Below are 13,748 nucleotides of genomic sequence, written 5' to 3' on the forward strand. Positions count from 1 at the left end.
GAGGCCTCTAGGAACTGCCGACATCCAGATGGTTCGTTCAAAGCTCCGACAAGAGCAAGTACCATGATATCACCAACTCACCGAGCCATACTGCCTGCGATGCCTATGCATATACAGATTCACGGTACTTTTCCTGTTGCTTCCATGTCGACCTTCCGGTGGCAATGGCTCGGTACGCGCAGCATCCGCTCCCGAGGCTGGATGGTGGCTTGCTCCGGCTGCCGCGATTATTAATCGAGGAGTTCGGCTCAATACACCTTCCGGTTCGCTGCAGAGACGCTGCAGCTGCACGTCCGATGCGCCGATGGAGCCATATATAAGCATGCATATTGGCCCCTGGCTAAATCCCATCACACACTAACTTCCAGGTCCTTTTCCTTTTTCGCATTGAACTGTTCTTTAATCCTAGCGTCATGGCCCTCCATCATGCCTCCCGCGAAACTGACGAAGAAGAAGCCGTGCCAGCTTCTCAATGCCGATTCTGCGCCGTTAGACCGCTAGACCGACTGCGAAGTGTTTTACCTGCTCCCTTCGCCAATTCTGCAGCCTCTAATCCCCGCCCTGTTCCCACGACTACTCTCGAGCGCCGCCAGGCATCTGTCCGCGCTGCGTCCCTCGACCAGGATGGACACCTTGCCGAGAAAGTCGCGGCAGTGATAAACCCCGCGGAGGAGATGGCAAGCGATCAAACAGTCTTTTACCTGGCCTATGGGTCCAACTTGGGCACCAAGACCTTCCGCCAAAGGCGCGGCATCGAGCCGCTTTCACAGATCAGTGTCTTCGTGCCAGACCTCCGATTGACCTTCGATCTCCCATGGTTACCATATGTGGAACCGTGTTTCGCAACTACTCAGTTCCGCAATTCATATTCAGAGGGTGCTGAAGGCATTGAGCTCGAAGATGATGTGACGGACTCGGACGAGGACTGCTTGTCAGAGAAGGCGTCGCTGTTGATGGCCGAGACGCGGGGGACACGGGGCGCCGATTACCACAAGCGCCGGTGGCACAAGCCGCTGATCGCAGTCGTGTATGAGGTTACGCTGGCCGACTACGCAAAGATCATTGCGAGCGAAGGCGGCGGCCGTGGATATAGCGACGTGGTCGTCGACTGCTATCCCTTCCCCGAATCCTACCAGCCCACCGACCCGGTCCCGGATCATCCCAACACCCCTCCTTTCAAGGCACACACTCTCATCTCGCCTGCGACGCGTAATGCTGGGCAGCTCGGCTTACCCACAAAGGGTTTTCTGGCGCACACAATACCCTCTCAAGCAACGAACAACATGCATCTCCGACCTGACCCCGATTATGCTCAACCCTCGGCTCGCTATCTCAACCTGATCTCCACTGGTGCCGCTGAACACAACCTGCCACTGTCTTACCGGGAATATCTCGCTCAGATCCGGCCATACCGGGTGACAACCAGGGGCCAGCGGGTCGGTAGGGCATTATCTATCGCTGTGTGGGCGCCTCTACTCATCGTTATCCTCGTGTTGTCGAAGATGTTCGCAGGTCCCGACGGTCGCAGTCCGCAGTGGCTTGTGGTCCTTGGAGATTTCTTGCTCATCGCGGTGTGGAAACTCTATGACTTGTTCTTTGTCAAGGTGTTCGGGGATGGCGAGCGGACAATCTATGATACCCCGGCTCGGTAGCGATGCCGGCTCTCTTTCTTAGCTGTACCATTTAGCTAGCATAATCCCTTGCACATGATAGATAGCAATGAAATCCAAGCACTGTGCCCATATCGAATTATCCATCCCCTACGACTTTGAGACTAGAATCTGGGAACTTGCTGGTGTTTGAAGTCATCACAAAGGAAATTAAATTCAGTTGACTCCTCGAGCACACAGTTTTCAAAAGGGAAAAAAAAAAAAGGAATATATCTAGGGTACAGATACAGGTGTTCTGGGAGCGTTCTAACAAGACAAAGGCAGCGACCAGAGATAGACACAAAAAATGACGGAGAAGCCTCGGCAAGGTGGCACCACCAACACCGAGGTCATGATACAGAAATCCCCTCGGTCAGCGAACCAACCACCTCGTCCGCTTCTTACATCTTCCCATTCATACAGGTCTTGCTGCAATTCATTCAGCGGCGGGGGGCAACCGGGGGGCTGTAGACGATCTTCCTCGTCTTGATCGGGGCCCACTTGTAGCGCTTGATCCAGACGCTGATGGCGAACAGACCGGTAAGGAGAGCGACGGACTTGACACCCATCTTCTTGCGGTCGTCCATCTCGGGTTCAGCGGTCCAGTTCAAGAACTCGACCACGTCCTTGGCCATCTGGGAAGTGGTGGCGGGAGTGCCGTCCTCGTACTCGACCACGCCGTCGAAGAGAACACGGCCCATAGCAATACCTGCCATCCAATTAGACATGCCTCACGCGAGTATGGGTTTGGGTCTGACCTACCGGTACCAGGGAAGTAAGGGTTGAAGTTCATGCCCTCGGCCACGCTGGCGCCCGCCGGGGGCTCATCGGGGTAGCCGGTAAGCAAGCTAAACACGTAGTTGCAGCCACCGTGGCGGCCCTTGATGATCAAGCTGAGATCCGGGGGCAGGGCACCACCGTTGGCGGCACGGGCGGCCTCCTCGTTCTTGTAGGGAGAGGGGATGTAGTCTGAGAGCTTTCCGGGGCGCTTCTCGATCTCGCCCTGGTCATTGGGCTCGGTGTCGTACTCATTCTCTTCGGCGAAGGCCTTCATCTCATCGACGGTGTGCATCGTACCAACGAATGAGCGCCATGGCACACGGGTGAGAGAGTGGCAGCTGGCGCAAACTTCACGGTAGACCTGGAAACCACGGCGGAGACTGGATCCCATCAGTTAGTAAGGACGGGAGGAAGGAAAAGGTCATCAGGGGTGGGCAGGTGAGTACGTACGCGCCGTGATCGAAAGTCTTGTTGAATCTTTCGTGAACCCAAGGGTACTGGGTAGCGTGCAATCTATAATAGAGCCGAATGTTAGCCCAACCAATGTCCACAACCAGACCGCACAATACGTTTCTCGGTGTACAAGAGCAATGATGGGGTGAAAGGTCATCTCGACGAGGAATTGCACTCACCCTTCCTCAGCAGGGGTCGAGGCAAAGGCCTCCTGGCCATAGAGGTGATAGTACCATGCGGCAGAACCGGCAGCCGCGGCGGTTGCGAGCGAGGCAGTGAGGGTGAGGTAGAAGGGGGAGCTGGCGGATTCGGCGCCGGCGGCGGTGGAAGACGCACGCTAGTGATATCATTAGCCAAGGACCCTTCATGAAGCAAAAAGAGCAGTATCGAAGCGATCGCCCTCCAGATTCGAGACCAATGGGGGCTGTTGAGATCGTACCGTGGTGGTCTTGCCGAGCGACTGGCGTGCGATGGCCCGCGAGGGCACGCACAGGGCGGAACGGGCCAGCATGGCGGAATTGAAACCCTCCAAGCGATTGAAGGTGGAAGGGAAGGGCTTGGATCGCAAAAGCGAGAGGGGAGGGGGAGGGGGAGGGCAATGCACAGGGGAGAAGTGCTGGAGTGGAAGTTGAGGTTGACGGACAAGTTTCTCTCGGGGCACTGGATTGCCTAAACCCTCGCTGTGATTGGCCCTAGTGGGCGCCCTAGACTCAGTTGGGTGTACACCCGCGAAATTTCGGAACAACTTTTTGCACTTTGAATTACGGTAATTTTCACTTGATTCCGAATATTTTCAATATCATTCTTGATCATCTTGGATAGACATCTATAACCTATAAGCAGAGTATCTTATTCAATGGTTAGTCATTTGGTGGCTATTTTCATTACTATGACTATACCAGTCCAGCCATAGCAGAACCACGAGAAAGCGCGACAATGGACTCTTTACGGACAGGAAACTTGAATTCTAAACGCCAGCTTCATACTATGAACATATAAAACAAGACATTGAGCGCGATGCCTATCCGGGATGAAGAGCCCCAGGCCAGCTCTTGTTAAGGCATCAATGTGATCCCTCAGGCATAAACTCGGAACCTCAATTCTGCCAACATCCGGGGAAGGCGGTGGCGTTGTCACCGGCATGCTTCCAGGTGGACCTGATCGCCGACACAAGCTGTATAGAGCTTGTGCGTTTTGTCTTGTCTGATTCGAGCCTATTCCCTTTCCCTGGTGGATTTGGGGATCTCATCAGGCCGTCTCGGTCCCGTCGAGACACGATTTCTCTGCTTCCCCGATGAAGATTCCAAGCCGACAAAATGCCGAGTGCGAAAAAAGGGCCTACGCCCCCAGCTCGGCCGCGCAGAGATGTGCTGGCCTCCCTGCGCATGGCGTCGATGGAAGATATTGCCCGAGCAGCTTTGCCGGCAGGTATGTGGTGCAAATTAAATAGTTGATGCGGGGAGGCGCTAACATTCACCAGAGATCGTCTCCTCTATCCTCGACTACCTTGGGCCAGTCGATCTCATCCGAGCCGCACGATCCTGCAAGCTCATGCACGAAATGGCGTATGACGATACGCGGTGGGTACACAGATTGAAACGGATTGGGTGCTGGGATGAAGCGGAGGCCCGAAAATATGCCGAGAAAACATATGGGACTATTGCCAACATGGAGACCGTTCAGCGGGAAGAGCAAGCCGAGGAAAGCAGGCGGGGTGGTGGATCGATTCCGATTATATCTGTTGAGCAAAGTCCCTCTGATACATCGCATGCACTATCCGATGGATTCGACAAGATCGACCTGGCGAACCAAGCCCCGCAACCTGACATGCTGGACGATACCGCGGATGACCCCGCGTTAGGGGCAATTAAGCAGGCCAAATCAATTCGAGGCGAGGCGCGTCAGGAGTACGGGAAGATCCATGCTGCGCTGGCACCATTCTTTCGCGACATCACCGAATCAGGGCCATCGCCCGAGAACCTGGTCTTTACGAAGTTCAAAGACCCGCTGCCCCAAGCGCAGATTCTCTCCCAGCTGCTCGCATTTTCAAAGAGTGATATGGAGTCAGGCTGGCAGGATCGATTGCAAAACCTCGAGGGTGCAGCATCCATGTTTGAGACTGCGTCACTGAACGAGTTCCGTCAAGGCTACGAACTTGACGACATTGACGGCGCTGTGCGGAGATACGCCCATATTCTCTGGGCGCTCAATGGCGGGCGTTCTGCTGTGGAACTGTTTATCCATCATAATCACCTGATGACCCGCAAGGCCGAGCTCGGAAGTGTTGCAGACTGTATTGACGGGTCAACTAACAGTGTGAAACTGGAACATACACAGGCATTTTTCACACGTCTGAGCGTTGCTTATAACAAAGAGGTGTCCATCATCAACCGCGTGTTCCCCTCGCAATTAGACGTGACATCTTCCTTCATGGAGAAAGTTGGTCAGGACGTACTCTACCCGTTCCTGACAGCAATATTTGACGAATTGCATCGTGTGAATATGGAGGCCTACCTCACTGCGGTGTCGGTTACTTTTATCCAGTGCATGAACCTTTCTGATGTTCTGCTGCCATCACGAAATTCTGGCGACAAGTTCGAGGAACACATTGACAACATCGTCGCCAAAATCTATGAACCACATGTTGACCTCTATCTAGCAGAGGAACTGGGCTATTTCCGAAAGGCCTCCGAGGCCACGGTGCTTGAGTGGGACAGGCAGTTGTCGGAGCAAGCCGCATCAACTGAATCATATCTGATGTCCAACGTCAACCGGCAAGCCGACAAACGCGATTTCTTGACTTCATTCAAGAAAGTGATCATGATGCCTGTCAATATTCTTCCCAGCTTCTCAAGTGCAAAAACAACCGAGGACCCAAAGTCAATCGCCGAGAACAATGGACGAGTCCCGTCTCCAGCGCCAAAGAACCCCAATCGATTTTCCACAATATCCTCCCCAGCCCCAGTGGCTGTTGAAGAAGCCCCGACCACCGAGCTGGCTGCCAAGGCGGCTATCATGAAGTTGAAAATGGACGGCATTCGCTCACTGTTCAGCATAGAAATCGCCCTGGGCTTGGTTCATTCAGCCAAGTCGAGTTTGGAGAGAGCGGCCCAGTTTGTGCGCCTTGGTGGAGAGTACGGTGCCGCTGCAAAACAACAGTGCGAGTCTATCTTTGTGGCTCTCCTGCGCATTTTGGGCTATCAACATGTGATCGTCGGCTTTGACAAGGCTGTCGATCATCTTTCCAACTATCGACCACGCGAGCAAGGGGAGCGCGACCAGTCAGGGGTTGAACCTCTCGTGACTTTCCTTGAGTTGGTCAACGTCGGCGATCTCATTCTCCAGATGATGGATGTGTTCTATGAGCAGGAGTTGATTGGCACAAGACTGACGGACCGCAACGATTTCATTGACCCTGCTGTCAAAGAGAAGAAGAAATTCGAGCAGGTTCTCGACGAGCGAGTGGCCGCCGGTCTCAACAAGGGCATTGACGTTCTCATGGAGGAGGTGGACTATATCCTGGCGACCCGACAGCTTGCTACTGATTTCAACCCCGGTGTCTCGTCAGACCCACACCGGCAGACCATGGATGTAGGCATTAGTGAAGTGGCCGCAGCTGTTGTCGATGTGGTGTCAACGCACACACAGATGCTGGTGGGCAGTACGGACAAGAGCACGCTGGATGTGTTCAACCAAGAAGTGGGGCTCCGTCTGTTCACGGCTCTGTGTAAGCACCTCAAGCGACAGCGGATCAGCGTCGAGGGATCCCTGAAGCTAATTAGGTATGTACCATTAATGCTCATCGCAACGACAATGTGTCCGAAGATCCTGACTGACCTCTGCCATAGCGACATGAACCACTACTTCAAATTCATTCAGACCCTCCGGAACAACGAGCTTCTTCATTATTTCAAGGCCTTCCGCGAGCTGGCACAGATCTACCTGATTGACCGGTCTGATGCCAAGGAGTTGGCCACTATCATCGCCGACGCGGACCGCTTCCACGGAATTTGGCGCGTGGAAGAGGTGTACGAGTTTGCCGAACGCCGCGCCGACTGGTACCAAGTCAAGCGCGATGTGGAACGAGCCATGTACGGCATTGGGTGTAGTGTGATGTGACCCGATTCAGATACCCTGACGATTGCATAGCAAAAAGGAAAACAGTGTATAGACTCTGCATGGTGTTGTGACTGAATATACAAGCATTACATATTTTGGAAAATTGATTCTTTGCTTTTGCTTCTGTCTTGTAATGTTGTAAAAGGAGGAATATTTACCACTGTCATCGACCAGATAGGAAGACAGAATAAAAGGTAAGGAGTCTTCTCACGGTGTTAACCGGGCTCACACTGGGACCACTTAGGGCTGAGATTGGAGAAGCACCAAGCCTCGAGTCGGTACAAATGGAGCCAAAATTCCTTTACCTTGATACCTGCAAAACTCCCAATGCCTCTTATTTCAATGCGTCTTATTTTACTTTATTTCATCTTTCGTCTGAAGATCTTCTCCGGCTCTTCCGCCGATGTAGCATCCTGACGTCAACCAGCGGCTACTGGAACATCGTGAAACGACATCCAGACTTTCCGGCCCAACAGCCGCCCTCCGTCCGGTTGCAATCTCAAACGTCTGGTTTGGAATTCAGAAATAGAACTCAAAATGCGTGTCTGTTGCCAAGTTTCCTGGTTGTCCAGGAGTCCTTTCTCTGGGGCTGTTGATTCCAGGCATGACCTCTTCCCCCCCTCGGTGACCCTACATTATGGTGTTTACTTTCCCTACTTGCTAGATCTTTGATTTACTGTTATTGACTCGGGTTTAGCTTACAGGATATTAGGAACGACTGCTGCTGTTGGAGGTGTTGCATCTCAAGACAACTCGGACAATTGCACCGTTGCATTTGAGCCTAGGTTCCTTCACTGCTGTCGCAACTTGACACGGCTTTCCCCAACGAACTTGAAAGCGTCTTCACCAGTATCTCGAGCAACCCGGACCAATTTGCCTTCGCCCAGATCATGTTGTGACCCGCCAGGAGTTCTGTGTTTCCAGTGATCAGTTCATTGATATATATCGTGCGACATAACAGTTCGAGACCATGGTTCCCAAGTATTTCACACGCACGGCTGGGCTGTTGTTTTTCACCACCACTACTACTTTCTTTGTCGGCAGTAGTGCTCAAGAGGTCGTCGTGGTTACGGTCGAACAAACTGCAGACGCAGCCACCACGTCAACGGTATGGGCAACACCGACAATCCCCAGTCCGGCCTCCTACACCTCGCTCGACGATTTCAAGGACACCGTGCTGCAGGTCAGCAACGATTACCGCAACGCCCACGATGCAAGCCCACTAGTCTGGAACGAGACGCTGGTGGAGTACTCGCGGGACTGGGCAGAAGCCTGTATCTGGAAACATTCGGTGCGTATCCCACCCAAGAGAGACAGAGATTGAGAACAAAAGAACAGCATTCTAAATCATCGTGCCTCTACCTCTAGAACGGCCCCTATGGCGAGAACCTCGCATACGGCTATTCTAATGCCTCGGCTGCAGTGGCTGCCTGGGGCGATGAACGCACGCAATACGACTTCGGCAAGCCGACCGGCTTTACGGAGGCGACGGGCCATTTCACGCAGTTGGTATGGCGGTCCACGACGGAGATGGGATGCGCAGCGGTCAACTGCGGATACACGGAAGACCAGAACTCGCATCATGTTCGACGCAGCCCGGACGGAAAATCTCGCGCCCAGGGCTGGTATGTGGTGTGCGAGTATACGCCGGCAGGGAATGTGGTGGGCAGACATGACAAATTCTTCAAGTTGAATGTGAAGGCACGTACCGTGTCTGAGACGTCTGCTGCGTCGACTCCGTCTATTGCGTCCACTGGATCGGGTGTTCAGCCGACAGGTGGCGCGCGAGTGCGGGTTGGCGTGGACTCGACAGTGGGGGTGATGCTGCTGGCGCTGGGGACGGTGGGAGTGGGAATGGGCCTGTATACGTAACAAGAGAAAAATAGAGAAAGAAACAAAAAAACACTTCGTTGGTAGGGCATCTCTCATGCTTATCCACATTGCGCATCAAGAACTGAGCTCCATCTATTGTTTTTGGATGTCCCGGTCCTCGCCGGGAGACCACCGGCGGGCCAAAAAAGAAAAGAAAACACGAGGGGACAGAAAGCTGGGGGAAACCCTGGCGCACACAGAAAAAAAGGATAGAAAAAAGAGAAAACACATTATGTGCGAAGATAGAAAAAGATGGGTTCATCAGCCAATGACCTCCTCGGTCTCCTCGATAATCTCCTCCACCATCTCCTCGACCACCGTCTCGCCTTGATCCTCGCCTGCGGGCGGCGCATCGTGGGCTGCCTTGGCCGTGTCGGCGTCCTCGGGCAGACCAAAGGCGTCCTTCTCTTCGGCCATGAGTTCCTTCTCCCGGCGGATCCAGGCCAGCCACTCGTTGAGCACCCGCTTGCGTGTCTCGACCACGGCTGTGTTGGCGATGTCCACGGCATACCTGTCCTCCTCGTCGAACTCCTTCGAGTACTCACGCAGGTTCTTGCGCACCTGCTTCTGCTCCTCCTTGCTGAGAAGTGTCGCGGGGCGCGGACGCCAGCTGAATTGCTTGAACTTGTCCGTGGGGTTCTCCGAGAGCGTGTTGCCGAAGAAAGTGTGCATGTTCCAGCCGTTTTCCATCTGTAGAAACGAAAAATTATTAGTATGACAATGATAGTGGAACCTATATCAGGGTTCAATCTTACCGAGTGAGTCCACACACTGGCACTGCTGACCACGTAACGGCCAGTAGGGTCCCAGTCAATGTCCGTCACACCGTAGTGCTCGACAGTCTTCAACAGCTGGAGGTTGGCGGCAAGGTCCTTCTCGCCCTCCGCCTTCTCGCCTTCAAAGTCCATATCCCAGAAGTCCATATCAAAGCTGGACTGCGAGTGCACAGTAGCAACCACAACAAAGCGGCCCTTAGGCGACCAGTAGATTCCATTGCTAGTCTTCTTTTCAATCGTCCGCACCAACTTGAAGTTGCCAGCTGTGCTACCCTTCTTCTCGGGAGCGAAGAAAGACACAGCCGTCTTGGGGAGCACAGCGGCACCAGCGGCTGCTTCGCCTGTCGTGATGACGACGAATCGCGAGCCATTGGGCTCCCAGGAGAAGTTGATCACGGTATCCTTGAGACTGTCAACAACCTCCACCGGTACACCCTTATCACGCACCCGGAAAATCTCCAGGTTCGTAGCCATGGACTTCTTTGACTTGGAGTGACGGTCGACCTTGACACAGATGTAGGCACCCTGGGATTGCCAGTGGAGCTTGACATCTGACACATTAAACAGATTCCGGGTTCGCACAATTTCCTTGGACGGCACACTCATCATCGCCACACGAGCGGGGTTGCTGCCAATTTCGGGGGACCAGAAGCAGAGCAGTTGCTCGTACTGCTTGATGCCCTCGCGACTGACCGTAGCGGGCGACCACTCAATGTCACTCACGCCCTCAATTTTTACCGAGGTTCGGCCTAGCAAGTTCATGTTCGGCAGTTCGTAGATAGAGATCGACTGGCCCTGAAGCATCCTCGCCACATACTTCTCGTCGGCAGACCACTTGAACGCAGGCCACTGCACCTTCTTCTTAGGTTGAACATCGCCTTCGGCGGGAGGCCCGGCAGCCAGGTCGTGAGAGACAAAAGATCGAAGAGGCTTGCCTGATTCAATGTCCCAAACAATGATGTTCTTTCCATCCTCCTCGTAGGTCAAGATCGGCTGGCCCTCTTCCACTTGAATGGGGCGTGCCGACCACGTCGTCAGGTAGCCCTCCAGCGGGGAAAATTCGATCAACTGCACAAACGGGTGAGGGAATTGTTTTTGCTTCGAGAAGGAAGATCCACCCCAAAGCTGCACGCCCTGCGGGTGGACGGAGGCAAGGAAGGTTCCCTTTGGAGACCATTGAACGAAGAGTTGTGTCCAGTGCGCGCGGTCAACGACATTCTCTGGCGGGTTCGACTTGTTGTTCCAGAACACGCCAACCTTGTCACCTCGGTACAGAGCGAATTCATCGCGGGCATTTGCATCTCCCAGCCACGAGCGGAGGTGCTCCTTTTCCTTGAATGGCTCCACTTGAGGTGCTTTGTAGTCCTCCTCAACCCGACCCTCACGGCCGTAGCGTTCGATATCCATCAACTTGTTCACGGAGAGAGTGTGTTTCTTATCGAGAGGAACACCGTTCAGCTGCTTCACGGCAGCAACTGCCTGTTCCGGGGTCTCATACTCCACAAAGGCGAACCTGTATTCCCAAGAAAAAAATCCGAAATTAATTATCTGTTCGGTCCAAGCTCGTCGGATTATCCATACGTACCCTTCAGACATGTTCTTATCGGTGAGCGGCATAAAAACGGCATCTTCGGAGGTGTGGCCGACAGAGTTGAGTTTTCTCAGCAAGAACTTGATCAGTTTTTGCCTGCTTTCGCCGGGCACGATTGGGAGGCCATCGATGACCACGAATGTGTCCAAGCCTTCCTCGAGCTTCACTTCATACTGCGATTTGAGATCTGGGGGCGGGATTAGAGAGGGGCACGGGCACACACAAGGCCGGACAAAGGACTCGCGCACTCACCAGAGAAGTCGACCTCCTCCTCTTCTTCCTCGTGGAGATCCTGCTCGGACAGAGTATCGAAACTGGGCGCCATGATGGGTACACCGCGACAGAGGGCCGGATCGGATTGAATATGCAAAGGCGACTGGATTTTCGGGGCAGAAACAAATCGTCCGGCCGCCAAGCGGGTTCTTTGTGCGCGCTGACTCATCCCTGACTTATCATGCCACGTGACATGCTGAGTCAGACATTTCCCCAGCTTCCCGGATCATCGCGACTTCCCAGTGCGCTTTTTTCTTTTCAAACAAATTGCATTGGGCTCTTCAGACTGCGTGTCTAGCTCCGGCGATCTCTTTCTCGTTTTTGGTTTTCTTTTTGGGCACATCCCACCCCTGTCCCGCTCCCCTCCGCTCCCTCCTAATGCCCCGCCGGCCCTAAGCGCCAGTGCGACTTAGTATAGCCCGCCTGACACCATCGGCCTCACGGACAGCGCGCCTCGTCACCACACTATCTCTTACCCACCGAGGATTCCTTCAATTGTGAATTTTAAAATTGCTACAGCCGTCTATATCCTCGAGGTTCAGGTGGCGAGCCGCGATATTACATGCAGACAAGATGTCGCGTAAGACCTCGGCCTTATGCCGGTGCCAACTGCCGGTTGCTCTCTAACCACTTCGCTGACTCCTTTGGATATGTGCAATAGTTTCCTCTGAAGTGCGCGACCAGTACATCGAGATTATCGACTCCATTCTCGGCAAAAGCGATCTCAACACGATCTCCGAGAAGCGGATCCGGAAAGGGCTACAGGATGTCGTCGGCTACGACCTCACTCCGCAAAAGGTTTGTCTTGAGATGGAAAGTCAATCACAAAGAACTCCAACTCACTTTTTGGCTCTCCAACAAGGCTACCATCAAACAGCTCATCATGGAACGGTTTGATCTCTACGCTAAGCGGAATGGGGTCGGCGCATCGCCCGAAGCGCCCACCTCCAGCAACGGTCAGAGAGACGGAGACTCGGTTTCCGCTGCGGTGACATCTCCACCACCGTCAACCTCGCCCGTGAAGCGGGATGCGGACAGCGAAGAAAGGTTCGAGCCTACCAGTACTTCGCCACCGACCAAGAAGCGAAAGCCAGATACCGATGTCGACGCAGACGCGGTTTTTGCGGCCAAGTTGCAGGCCGAAGAGAACCTGCGCGCGCGGCCCACCAGAGGTGGCAACACACGGCGTGCGCCTCCCACCAAGAAGAAAACCAAGACTAAGACCTCAAAGAGAGTTAAGGCAGAAGATGATTCGGACATTGACTCGGGCTCGGAGACCAAGAAAGAGGTCAACCGGTCTGGGGGGTTCCATGTATGCTTTTATCGCCATAATATATTGGGCCTTGTTTATTCTGACTGGTATAGAAACCGCTCAACCTTTCACCCGCCCTATCTGCACTCTTGGATGGCGAAATAACGGTGAGAACTACCTCTTTTATTTTCCGTAGTGGATTGAACCTGACTAATCTCTCAATAGCTGTCCCGGCCACAAACGGTCAAGAAGGTATGGCAATATATTCGAGAGAATAATTTGCAGGATCCGAGTGACCGCCGGCAAATTCGATGCGACGATGCCATGCGGGCTGTGTTCAAACAGGACCGGGTCCACATGTTTACTATGACCAAAATCCTCAACCAGAACCTGTACAGCCCGGACGAATAGCCCCTTGGCCGTCCTTGATTCTTCAGGGTGGGCTCCGACCCGCCTGATCCTAACGACTCTCTTGGTTTTTGTTCTTTGGTTTCCTGCGATGCATGGGGATGCTGGCGTGGCTTCTGACCAACCTCTTTTCTTTATTTCGCATTTTTCTTTGCTTGTTTCCATTTGTCTTTTTTGTCTGCTCTCCAGCGGGTGTTGGTGCAGCCCTCTATGGTGATTTCAATTTCTCGCATCTGCAATTGATCTATCCTAGACCCTTGAGGAATCTTGCGAATGCTTCTACTGACTGTAAAGAGGCGGGGTCCGCTATGTTTCTATACTTTTGAGGCGAACGACCCTTCGTGGTCATGTAGAACTAGGGCCATCCATTTGATGAGGTTTGTTTCAGTCGCCCGGATTGCCGGCCAAGAGACAAAAGAATATGCCAGACTAAAGAGCCTCCTGCAAAAATTTTTTATAAACAATCCAGTTGCAAGACAGGTTTCTCCCAGAGTCTTTGGATCGTGTTTGGAGGCGTAAATGCTGTGTTGATCAGTCAGCGAGATCAACTTTTTTCACCCCGACCATTCCCCCAC

General features: G+C 53.4%; 7 protein-coding genes across 7 annotated transcripts; 4 read left to right on the forward strand and 3 right to left on the reverse strand.

Annotated features, from left to right (window-relative positions):
- Positions 1-103: 103 nt before the first annotated feature.
- Positions 104-328, reverse strand: NUU61_001078 (uncharacterized protein; the record flags this gene model as incomplete). Its single annotated transcript, XM_056651660.1, has 1 exon — positions 104-328. The coding sequence occupies one exon, from the start codon at positions 326-328 to the stop codon at positions 104-106; it is 225 nt and encodes a 74-aa protein (XP_056516510.1).
- An 85-nt stretch (positions 329-413) lies between these two features.
- NUU61_001079 (uncharacterized protein) lies at positions 414-1,652 on the forward strand (the record flags this gene model as incomplete). The annotated part of the gene is made up of 1 exon (XM_056651661.1): positions 414-1,652. The coding sequence occupies one exon, from the start codon at positions 414-416 to the stop codon at positions 1,650-1,652; it is 1,239 nt and encodes a 412-aa protein (XP_056516511.1).
- Positions 1,653-2,089: 437 nt separating this feature from the next.
- NUU61_001080 (ubiquinol--cytochrome-c reductase catalytic subunit CYT1) lies at positions 2,090-3,393 on the reverse strand (the record flags this gene model as incomplete). The annotated part of the gene is made up of 5 exons (XM_056651662.1): positions 2,090-2,358; positions 2,412-2,809; positions 2,880-2,942; positions 3,062-3,219; positions 3,322-3,393. 5 exons carry the CDS (start codon positions 3,391-3,393, stop codon positions 2,090-2,092), a joined length of 960 nt encoding a protein of 319 aa, XP_056516512.1.
- An 805-nt stretch (positions 3,394-4,198) lies between these two features.
- NUU61_001081 (uncharacterized protein) lies at positions 4,199-7,001 on the forward strand (the record flags this gene model as incomplete). The annotated part of the gene is made up of 3 exons (XM_056651663.1): positions 4,199-4,310; positions 4,363-6,664; positions 6,731-7,001. 3 exons carry the CDS (start codon positions 4,199-4,201, stop codon positions 6,999-7,001), a joined length of 2,685 nt encoding a protein of 894 aa, XP_056516513.1.
- Positions 7,002-7,971: 970 nt separating this feature from the next.
- NUU61_001082 (putative extracellular SCP domain protein Pry1) lies at positions 7,972-8,873 on the forward strand (the record flags this gene model as incomplete). Its single annotated transcript, XM_056651664.1, has 2 exons — positions 7,972-8,292; positions 8,370-8,873. 2 exons carry the CDS (start codon positions 7,972-7,974, stop codon positions 8,871-8,873), a joined length of 825 nt encoding a protein of 274 aa, XP_056516514.1.
- Positions 8,874-9,134: 261 nt separating this feature from the next.
- EifCb (translation initiation factor eIF3 core subunit b) lies at positions 9,135-11,565 on the reverse strand (the record flags this gene model as incomplete). Its single annotated transcript, XM_056651665.1, has 4 exons — positions 9,135-9,563; positions 9,629-11,162; positions 11,235-11,427; positions 11,493-11,565. 4 exons carry the CDS (start codon positions 11,563-11,565, stop codon positions 9,135-9,137), a joined length of 2,229 nt encoding a protein of 742 aa, XP_056516515.1.
- A 521-nt stretch (positions 11,566-12,086) lies between these two features.
- On the forward strand, positions 12,087-13,176 carry NUU61_001084 (SWIB/MDM2 domain protein; the record flags this gene model as incomplete). The annotated part of the gene is made up of 5 exons (XM_056651666.1): positions 12,087-12,093; positions 12,175-12,311; positions 12,376-12,825; positions 12,879-12,932; positions 12,991-13,176. 5 exons carry the CDS (start codon positions 12,087-12,089, stop codon positions 13,174-13,176), a joined length of 834 nt encoding a protein of 277 aa, XP_056516516.1.
- Between the last annotated feature and the right edge of the window lie 572 nt (positions 13,177-13,748).

Source organism: Penicillium alfredii, assembly GCF_028826965.1.
Source record: "Penicillium alfredii strain IBT 34128 chromosome Unknown utg000001l_segment0_segment0, whole genome shotgun sequence".
Classification (NCBI taxonomy): Eukaryota; Fungi; Ascomycota; class Eurotiomycetes; order Eurotiales; family Aspergillaceae; genus Penicillium; species Penicillium alfredii.